At 34.6% G+C, this 11880-nt stretch overlaps 1 protein-coding gene across 2 annotated transcripts in view; it reads right to left on the bottom strand.

Annotated features, from left to right (window-relative positions):
* Positions 1–299: 299 nt before the first annotated feature.
* The window catches only part of LOC150081494 (heterogeneous nuclear ribonucleoprotein D-like), a 78990-nt gene continuing 67409 nt past the window's right edge, over positions 300–11880 (bottom strand). For both annotated transcript variants that reach the window (XM_090379936.1, XM_090379935.1), the window contains exon 7: positions 300–517. In XM_090379936.1, coding sequence (XP_090236062.1) covers position 517 — 1 coding nt within the window. In that variant the 3' untranslated portion in view covers positions 300–516. The remainder of the gene's footprint in view (positions 518–11880) is intronic.

Below are 11880 nucleotides of genomic sequence, written 5' to 3'. Positions count from 1 at the left end.
TTCTGTTATGTATGCCTCTTAAGAGAAAAACAACCGGAAGGTTGTTTGATCATTAATTCTGTTTCTTTACCTAATTTCACATACTTTTATTTGGCTAGAAAAATAAACATACAGACAACAAAAATTTTGGATTAGCTAAAGGTGTCCCAACTACCTTGAGGCAAACATCCAGTAATCTGACACTATTTCTTCACCTGGATACTAGATTTTATAACAGTAGTATTTTACGGAACTACTACTACTGTTATAAAAAAATTGGTGTGTTAGGTGATATTATTTAAAAACCTCTTTACACGAAATATCTATGAAATGTTTATTGAGAGACAACATATATATATATATATATATAATATATACAGTGAACACAATATGCACATGGAATATGGATGACTTAATTCACAGTATGTATGCAGTTATCCATGACTGTTCAAAATGTGTGTTCAACGTGTATAGGGATGATATCCGGCGGTAACAGCACCACGCCGTGGAATCTTACCATAGCTGCTTACTTGCTGACCTATTAAAAAAAAAAAAATGCATCTCAACAATTTCATTTAGTATATAAGTTCACATTTTCACTTTGGTAGAATTAATACTATATTTAAACAAACATACCAATAATATATGGAGTATAACAAATTTCAATATAAAGAACTGGAGAAAATGTTTTGGTTTTTATTGTGCAATTAGCATGAAATAGTATTTTATGTCTATAGAGTTGATGAATATATATGCATAAAAATTTCAAACCTCACTAACACAGCTTTATGATATTCTTTTAATGCCATGGTGTGCAGGTAAATGAAGAAAAGTGGAAAATTAAGCACTTCAGCCTAGAGTGAAATGTGTGTTTAATTTTCTAAAGGGATCACAGATAATTGACACTTGTGGTAATTCCTGTACAACTTCCTGTATTGATGTCCATGAGGTAAAGACCACTTACTTCACCATCTGTTGTATTCAAAAACTTTGGTAGATGCAGTGAGAATGATCTTATGTGAGTTTAAGCATCTAATTAGGGCTTTTAGATTAATTCCTTTTAATATTAGATGCTGGTTTCCAAGGTCAGCCAGGAGAGTTATGTTCTCGCATGGTGTTCTAAAGATACCAACAGAATCACTGAGGCGCCTCCGTAGCCAGGTGGGCAGGAGCAGTAGTGCGCAGCACACACTTCTTGATTAGACCAGGGTTCGAGCCCATGACCACCAAATACGGAGGCTGTGGAAAAGTCAGGGAATGACCACCACATATCCCCGGAGCAATATGGCCTTAGTTGCTAATGCTCCTAAAAACCAAATAACAATCACTGAAAAAAAGGGGTACAGAAAGTACCAAAACACCCCAAAGAATTTTCTGTGATTGTTTAAAGAAATTAAAGACTGATTTTACACACTGAAATGCTTAATTTTTCACTTCTATATAACTCAGCTTTATGCAAGACACCAGTAAATTCTGTTCAGACAAAGCAAATGAGGCAGTAATAAGAAAATAAATCCACCACTGCAATATTTCAAAAGGTAAAGACATCTCCAAAATATTTACCGAATTCTCCATATTGAATAAATATTATAAACAGAATTTTGGAATTAATACACCAACCATTCTTTATACAAAGGACACTTGTGTGAATTTACTAAAATTCGTTAAGTAATAACTAAGCATCCATCACACAGACAAATTCTTAGTCCTAGAATCAGCTGTCTAATTATACCCATCAATTGCAATCTCAAGCATAGCTGTGTTAATTTTCTCCTCTTATGTAATACTGCACCTTATTCTTATTAGTAGCAAGCTGGGTTTAATTCAAATTTTATCCAAGCATTTTTGCAATATTTTTACAATCTGATCAGACTATCAACCTCTTCTTTTCCCTAAGACTTGAAAATAAATCATAATTGCACTAGACTGCTAAATCAACTAGATCTCTTAGAACCAATAAAGAAACAGTTTTGCTCAATATTTGTGGAGAGCAGGGTTTAATTTTAAATGAAAATTTTCACTTTATCACAATCACATTATGTATCTTGTAATGGTTATGTACAATGGGTCTTTTTCAATTTGGTTTAGAATAAAATTAATACCTTTATGGAATTGCAGACAGTCAGGAAATATAGATTACAATTTTCTAGGAGACCCATGAACTAATGTCCTATTAGGATTCGCAAATTTTTTTTTGCAGAAATAAAAGCAGATATTTTTTTTACACAAGATTAATAATATTGCTGTTATAAATTAAAAGATTAATCTAATCCAACACAACCATAAAATACAAGGACAAGTTTCTACACACTGTTTTAACTAGTAATACTAACTTACATCTGTTTTTATCAGGGAATCTACATGCAGATGTAATTTGTGACAATTTTAAACAAACTAATGATATGAATTCCACTCTGTTCTTTCTGAAGAACAATGAATAGACAAAGTAATTTTAGAGATTCTATCCTACTTCAAAAGGCCATACACTTCCACTCTATCCTCTGTTGAAGTGATGACTGACATATCATCTTTCTGAATTTTTTCACATATGAACTTGAAATAATTTTTTTTTATTTACTTTATTCCCAAGTAGGTTTCTGAGGAGATAAGGATATTCAAAGAAAGTATTTTCAATTCTCAGGTAAGCTGCCTGCTTCTAATATTTTATTAAGAGCAAATGATCAGTATTAGCTAAAATATAATAAAAGCCAGACAGCATAAATCATAGTAGACAGAGTCCACTACTATCCAATACTAAAAACCGCCATGCATTGACTGCCATACATTGTACTCTGTGATAAAGAACTGACAAAAACAACAGATTCATGTCTGAAAAAATGGTATGTACACAAACATGAAAGAGGTGGACATATATTTCTGCTCCCCAGATTTCTGTGCATTTGGAAGAAAACCAGTGAAACCAAAATATGATTTCCAAAAAAATTGGAGAAAATGAAAAACAAGATGTATTGATTGCGATACATTGTACTCTGTGATAAAGAACACCTATACTGACAAACCAACAGATTCGTGTCTGTTGGTTTTGTCAGTAGGTAGTAAATGTGCTCATAGCAATGAAATGAAGGGGTAGTACAGGGATTTCACTTCCCCCCACCCCCACAACTAAGGGTCTTCTTTAATACTTTTGTGATTTTGGATTCTCGAGAGTATGCAAGCGACTGGAGTGAATTAAGGAATTTGTTCTACATCATCTTGAAACTTGTTGAAAAGTTATGCACTGCAGTGCCAATTTCCCGAACTACCACAAATATGAAAACAGTCACTATTCCGTTACACAACTGATAGATGACAGCAATCTCTAGTCTTAAGAGAATCTGTACATACACATAGTTAGTTTGTTGATGATGGTTTCATTCAAGAATCTTCAAGGTGTGTGTGCGCGCATGCACATGCTTGCAAAAGGGTTAAAATTCAAAATACAGGGTTATTCATAATGATTCATCCGATTTCAAACGAGCATAATTGCATGCCTATCAACAGTGTATTAACTTGGCATACACCAAATGAAAAAGGAAATCTATGAGTTTTAGAAGGTCACCACAAGATGGCTCCAGGACAAACAGTCTGTGACAAAATGGCGACCACATGGCAGAAGGCTTTTTTGTGTGCTGCAGTTTGAGGGTGAATCAGTAATCACATTGCAGCGTGAGTTTCATCGACGTTACGGAACTGATCCACTGGGTGCTCAGAGCATCCACCTGTGGTATCGGCAGTTCAAGGAAACAGGATGTTTGTGTAAAGGCAAGAGCACAGGACGACCAACCACGCGTGTCTGAGTATAATGTGGAAAGAATCAGAAAGTTTCATACGTAGCCCGAGGAAGTCAACAAACCACGCCAGTCAAGAACTGGGAGTTCCTCAGACAACTGTTAGGCAGGTTTTGAGACGCTGCTTGATTATGAAGCCATAGAGGTTGCAGGCTCTAAGGCTAGGGGACAAGTTAAACCGACTGAACTTCTGCCATCTTGTGCCCTGCTTGGTGTTCAGCGACGAAGCAACTTTTCATTTAAGTGGCAAGGTGAACCGCACAACCTTTGCATATGGGGCACGGAAAACCCCCAGACAACAATTGCACGAGTGCGACTCACCTAAAGTTAATGTCTTCTGTGCCATTAAACGTTTATAGCCTTTTCATGGAGAACACAGCGAGTGGTCATTCCTATCTGGATATTTCCCCAAATGAATGAAGATTCAGGTGACTACATTTTCCAGCAAGATGAGGTGCCACCTCATTGGCATTTGAATGTTCACTGTCTCCTCAACGAAGTGCTCTCTCGCCGCTGGATTGGTCACAGTGGACCCCCTAGGTCCCTGGATCCTGTGTATGTGCCAGCGTTGCATGCAACCCTGGATGAGTTCAAAAATTGCACTGTTACTGTTGTGAAGTCAGTGACAAAGGATATTCTGGAGCGAGTATAGGAGGAATTCGAATATTGTTTCGATGTTGCTCGCATAACTATGGGAAGTCACAGAGCACTTATAAAGTGAGAGACAAAACTAGAATAGTTTTTCCTTTGGTCAATGTATCACTAATCACTCTGTATTTGTAAACTTAAAAAATATAGTAATTTTAAACCAGATGAATAATTTTGAATAACCCAGTATAATATCTGGCAAGCCACTATACGTATATTAAGAAAATAAAATGTCATAGAATATTCTTTGTAAAGAATGCCCTTTTTAAAGTTTAATTCATATAATTATAATATCCTTGAACTTTTTAAAAAGTTTAATCTCTTTTATGTCTCATATTACCAAATTATGCCTATCCTATATATCAAACAACAGATAAAAAACAAGGTGGCCAGTAACTATTGTTGGAACCAGGGTCCTATGTTATGTATTACTTTTGCTACCAACTTTTTCCATGACCTTTTAGAACCAGGATTGAAAATCACAGGATTCAGTTAATTGGACTGAAAAGGACAGGGACATTTTTGGGCTTTATTCTCACTATGAGTAAATTAATCAGCCTCCAGCAAACTGCTGATTGACAAAACTATCCAATTTTTCTTCTGCTAAATGGAAGAGAAAGTTAAAGTAGGGTGGTTTTCCCTCCAAGTAAATTAAAAATTGGAAGCCACATATTTGGGTGAGGAGGCAGTAAACGTTTTCACTGACTTGTTACAGACACACAGAAGGTAGGTTGAGCAACACCTACTATCAGAAATGGGAACTTGCATTTATCTACAGTCCACACACTGGGCACCTGCAGTGTCACCAAGTAAACTTCTGGATCTAGGTGATGGTATTTTGTGGCTCCAAAGCTGGTTTCTTGCACGCACTTAATCTAGCTAGTTATCAGAAGGGTAACATCCCCTTCTAAACAGCACGTGGATGTGTGCACGTACTGTCATTTTATCCCTATTTTGTTATTTATTCTGACTTTGTGTTGCACCCTTACATATTTTGAGAGATTTAAACTTAAAAGGAGTGCATTAGTTTCTGCTGTATTCACCTAAACATATCCTAAATTATATTTCAATGATCTTTGAAAATTTGGTATAGTGTGACAACCTAAACAATGACCTTTTCTCAGTCAGAATGAAACTAACTAATATATGGGGGGGGGGGTTTGACAGATGACAACATTAACAGTATTTATATCAATCATTCATGAAATCAGCAACAAAACAAATAAAAGCTTGAAATTTTAATGCAATGCTACTAATACAATACAATCTTATTTATAATATGTATTACAGTATTAAACAAGAAAATGATTGTAAATTTTGCATTAATTATAGAGTCCAGTAAAGTTACAATTAAATTGTAAATTTCACTACACAGACTGCAAACCTATCAAGACTTAAAAGAATTGTTTCATACTTTTAAAATAATTTGTCAAACACACTGTTTCAATGGTAGAGCATGTTGTTTTAAAAGAGAATTATGAAGGTGTGTGATAGCAGCTAAGGCTGCACTTGAGGAGGGGGGGGGGGATGTACGGATTTTGAACCTTGCTGAACTTCCTTCACTAAAACTTCTTGTTCAACCACTTCTTCATCTTCATCACTACAAATTTCAGAGGATTCCATTATTACATCCTCTTCATTCATGCATATCCTGAAACATTCAATGTCTGCATCCACTTCTGCTTAATATTTGAAGTTTAAAGTTTTCCTGTACGTTTAGGTGACGACAAGGATACTCAAATATTTCTTCTCTATCATCGGACTGTTCTTTGCAATTATCAGAGGAAGCATTCAAAACTTCACACATCACATTATTCAAGGCGGTAGACCTAGCATATTTGAAGCAGTTGCTGACCACTTTTTCATCACATGCTGAAACATGTTGCCTGCAGCCTGCAGGAAACATGTTGCCTGCAGGCTGTAAATTTCACACTGATTTTTACTTTCAAGACAGCACAATTTTGTTTAAGAGCATCCTTTGCTTGTTTTTCTTAAACGATTTTCCTTCCATTCATTTGTAGCATCATGTCCATGGCTGCATCTTAAATTTCTGGAACCATCCATCTGAAGTTTTAAATTCTTTAATATCCATTTGATGCACAAACAATTCAGCCTTGCTTTGTAAGATTAGCATCTACGGGAAGCATGCATCATCATTAGCCATTCAAAAATCCAGTTACTTTACCATTTGTGCTCGAATCCCAAAATTTAGAAAAATCAGCTGCACCAGCAGATTTCTATAAATTTTCAATCTTTTTCTGATCTTTCAGAATAGTGAACAGAGTACTCTTAGGAATGCTGAACTGTTTGGCAATGACTGTCTTAGAATGCACCATTATCTACAGCTTGCAAAATCCTAATTTTATCTGTGATTGGCAAAGCTATCTACTTTCTTGAAGTCATACCAATAAATATACGTTCAAACTAATGAAAATTAACTTCTAGCTGATGTTCATTTTCATTACTGCACTGCAAGAAAAGAACATGGTAAATCTTAACAAATGATTTCTCAAGGTCAGGCACAATTACATCAATACATTTGAACAGTACAGTCATTTTTAACTGTGAACATTACAACAAAAAAGTAAAAAAAAAAAAAAAAAAAATATTCAGATTAAGAAATAGAAATTTATGGTCCGCTATAGAGAAATCACGTTAAAAGGAGGATTGCTATAAAGAGCTTTGAGATAACCAACTCTCACAAAATGCAGCAATTTTAAAAGGTAGGATCAAGAGTACAAGGACTGAATTTTTATTTAAACAAAATAACATAAATTGTGGCAATAAAGTTCCCAGACTGGTACAATAAAAAGAACATGAAGTGAAGGAGCCCAAAAGTGTTTATTTTTATTCAGTAATCACCACCCGATTGAATGCATTTATTACACAGTTTGTTGAAACACAATCAGCATTATCTTGAACCTGGACTTCTGTAACGAAACTTTGTGCCTTGGTGTTGATTTTTAAGTCCACTGCATGCTCTAACACTTTCTCTGGATCATAAATCATATAACACTATCTTTGGATCACCAGACATTCATCTCCAGTGACAATACATTCAAGGAAATTAGGATTGTCTTACAAGTATGGTTAAGTCTTTCCACGTTAACTCTTTGTTGCTTCTACTCATCCATTAAGACTGCAGCACAAATTTTGCAGAGACCTACCTATTCCCTAAATATTTGTGCAGAATTTGACAAATCACCTCTTTATTCATATCCAACTAATTAGCCATCATTCTGAGGGTCAAATGATGATCTCTTCCCACACTTTCGCAACTCTGACCTTTTGATAGGTTGACAGACACACCCACTTCTTTGGTGATTGCAAAGATCATCATGTCCATCTTTGAACTGCTTATACCATTCACACACACACACACACACACACACACACACACACACACACACACACACACACACACACACACACACACAGGTAAGACTTTTTCATCATTTCACATATTTCTGCTGCATATTTTCTCAGTTTAAAACAAAGTCTAATATTTGTTTCTCCATAGAAAACCGTAACAAGTAATGCTAACACTAGTAACAAGCTGGTTGTTACTCAAGCTGTCAGCCTCTGGACAACCTTTATACAACCATCTGTTGGAGGAACTACAATATACCACTTTTGTTTTCAAACTCGTCAAGCATGACCGCTGTCGCATAAAGTTCCAAGACTGTTGTTTTGGGAACTTTAGTTCCCAAACAAGTCTTGGAACTTTATTGCCATACTTCGTATTTACAAATAACTATGCATCAATTTTTTTTTTTAAATGTACTTGGCTATTCACACACTTTACACCACTGGTTATATAATTGCAAAAATACTTCAAATTCCTTTTATCAAAGTTCCTTAGTTGTGTTTGTCATAATTTGTCTGCTTCACCAGAAAACTATCACCCCTTTAAAGTGTTTTGTTTTGAGGAAAAAATAATACATAGCAAAAGGCAGAGTGAATAAGAATTTGTGAGAAAAATGGATTGTGACTGCAAATTTCAACGTGTCCACTGATTGATCATTGTTAAAAACTTGTGAACAATCTTTTCATGTCTGAATTATCAGGTGATTTTCATGAAACTACTATATTATATTCCAAATTTAAATTGTCTGAAATTCTTCTCTGATAATCAGCCTAACAATACTTCTAACATGAAAATTGTTAACATACAAGATCCCTCATACTATTCAAATATCCCACCTTTTGAAAAAGCTTTTTTTTCAACACACACCACAACAATCATTTCAAGTCGGAAGTTGTTTCCTTTAACAAAACTAATAATCTGTAGGCTTCTGTTCAAAAATTACAACACAAAAACACTTACTATTGAAAGACAGATATAATAAACATTTGCATGTGCAACAAAAATGGCACTAATTGTAAAAAATTAACTTTTCACTTTGCAAAATAAATTTTTTCTTATTTAGATTAACAGGTATTTTAAATTTTAGTCCTGGAACTTTTTAATCCCACATACTGTTTTTAAAATTTGACTGTCCAGAAATCAATATCCCTTCAGAACATTTCAGTGTAACCAACTCATATCAAAAATAGTCAAAGATTGTTATATGATGCTTCCAAACATACCAACAGGAGTATTCTTCTTTCAGAAACTTAAAAATCAAATGTATTAGATAAACAATGTGAAATGTTGCTCAGTGCAATATGAAATCAAAAAATAAAAATCTAATACAATTCCTGTGAATTTCAGTATGGTTTTCAACTGTTCTGCATCACTAATTGTGACAGAAATGAAGTATTACCAAAGATTAGAAATAAGCATGCTCTCATTTATAAGTATGATCTTACTCATCTAGACAGAGCAAATATGCATAGATAAGTGAAATTCACAGCAGGCAACCTCTAACTTTCAAAAAGCTGGAGATCAGGTACTTCTAGGAGGAAATAGTTTTTTTTTTAGCTTAAATTAACAAAACACAGGATTTTAAAAGTCCACACTCACTAGAAATTAAATTTCACACTGACAATATGCAGTTTATATTAAAATACAGCCGCAGAATTGTTTACCTGTACAACTTGCTTTTAAATATCGGTTCACCTTGGACATTTCTCTCTGCAGATTGCCAATTATGAAAGCATCAAGAAAGATACTGAAGCACCTCTTCAGAAATAGAGACAAAATTTTGTTTAACAATAGCACTGCTTTATAGCAGTTCTTGATAGCCAAGTCATAAGACTTGGCTGTCAAGAACATTTCCAAAACTGGACCAGAAATAGATCTGAATTTGGACCTCCCCACCACTTCACATGGTTGAATATTTTCTGCCATTCAGCATTATGAGGAATTGTTAAAATGCCAACAATGACTTGGGATAATTTGTTATTTTTCAAGTTGAATGGTGTACTTGTGAGTTCACCAAATAAGACCACTGTACATAAATTCTCTTCTTTCATAATAGTGTCTGGTCGAGTTTCACATTGAAACTAACAGACCTGATCTGCAATTTTTTTTTTTTTTTTTTTATTTAAATTTCACTGATATTGACTGGACAATTGTCAACAAAAATTTTAAAATTTGAATGATGCATGGTGAAAAATGCTGGCAGTTATAAGAACATAACTTTTCAATGGAAATTTGTACACCACATAATCACATGGGGCAATGAAGTACTTCCTCGCTGACTGAAAGAAAACAACCTTCTCTAGTTTTAGACTATCCATGACTTTGGCAGTAGAAAAATGCCTATGACTAAGGAACAATCGTTCTTCTGGTATAGTTTACTATGGTATTCAACTTTCAAAATAAAAGTGGAAAGATGTGAAAACTGTTGGCAAAATAAATTTGCGCGTAACATTCTTCAACATATCTAGTAGTAATAACCTCAGTATATGAATAAGGTACACTGGATTGAACAGCAACATTTGGATTTTCAAACAACAGCACTATATTTAAAGAAACGAGCATGCCAGAAGCAAGAAACATAAACAGACTTTCTGAATTAGTGGGGATAACATGCCTAGAATTATCAATTTGCTTGGCCTGTTTAGGCATGCTTTCACTGGAAGTTTTTCCTTGAGAAATTCATTAAATTCTCTTGTTTCGCAACTTCTTTTGGACCATGAACTGGATTTGGATGTATGTATCAGTTCCACTCATTAGTAATTACTTGCTGTACCTTTCAATTTGGTATGTTTTCTAATATTCATATGGCTGTTTTCTAATCTTTTCTTTAAACATACTCATCAAAGACTGCCACTGTTCTACCATTCTAGTTACACCTTTAACCAAAGATAACCAGTGTGTACACACATGCTTCCAAATATTTTTTAGTTCAGTGGCATGTATAAGTAGACATTGCTTAAATCTCTCTCTCTCGACAGTAGTATATGTCTACTAAGTATTCATCCTTTTGTACAAATAGATGACAAGGAAAGCCAAAGTGTCCAATCTCCTCTTTTAGTACCCTTGCTATTCCAGTTTGAAAGCTCCACAACAGGTGCATTATCAACACTACATACCAGACAATTTTTTTTTTTTTGAAGAACTCCAACATGCTTTCAGGTTGTTCAGATGATGTACTATGTTGTGTCCTATAGTTATCTTCCCATACATGCAGTGAGCAAGCAGCTTTTGATTTTATTTTCAAGGTCACTGCAACAAGATACACCTTTGAATGAATTTCATTACTGCCATCAGTAGAAATTAAAAATAAACCATTTTGCAGAACCACCACTATCCCTTCTTTCCCTATCTGTGCAATTTCACTAACAGTGTCTATTTGTTTTGGTTCTTCCACAACTGTATTTTTTTGAGATCTTACTTACTGTTGATTAGCTTCCTACTACATGAGCTATGAAAGGAGTCCACATAAGAGAAAAGAATATTATCCTGTTTCTATTTTGCAATATAGACTACCACAGCCACCCAACAATTAACATCTGCAATATGGTACCTAAAAACCTCCACAATAGTTCCTACTACCCCAGGTTGACTTGAGCAATCGCAGCAACTATTCTCAGGTGTTTATCACAGCTGTATCCTTGAAACAAAATTAAGAAAACCCTAACAGCATTTTTTTTTTTTTTTTATAAATTTTTATTTTAATGATGTTTTACTATTTTTTACAAAAAGGAAAAAACTGAGAAAGTGTTTTTCAAAAAAAAAAAAAAAAAAAAAGATGAAGAAATTTTACAAGACCAACTCTAGCAAACAGTGAAGTGGAAAAGGGGTCAAATAAAGTCAAACTGCTGGATTATTAAAGATAAATCTGGAAGGTTAGCAACTATGAAAATCCCAAGATGGTTATTGTTATTTGGTTTTTTTTAGGATCATTAGCAACTAAGGCTATTAGCAAAGAAACCCTGTCTCACTGCAAAGAAAATGAGCATGCTGGAATGTGACGGCAGAAAACTAGGGAAGGGTCCAGGTTCAACTGTTGTGTCATAGGTGGAATTTAGTGGGTAGTGGCTGTGCAAGCAGTCTCATTTAATAACCTCACCT

Source organism: Mastigoproctus giganteus, chromosome 8 (genome assembly GCF_048544385.1).
Source record: "Mastigoproctus giganteus isolate SK-2022 chromosome 8, ASM4854438v1, whole genome shotgun sequence".
Lineage (NCBI taxonomy): Eukaryota > Metazoa > Arthropoda > Arachnida > Uropygi > Thelyphonidae > Mastigoproctus > Mastigoproctus giganteus.
The sequence above is the reverse complement of the archived record's forward strand: the minus strand, read 5'-3'. Positions and strand labels throughout refer to the sequence as shown.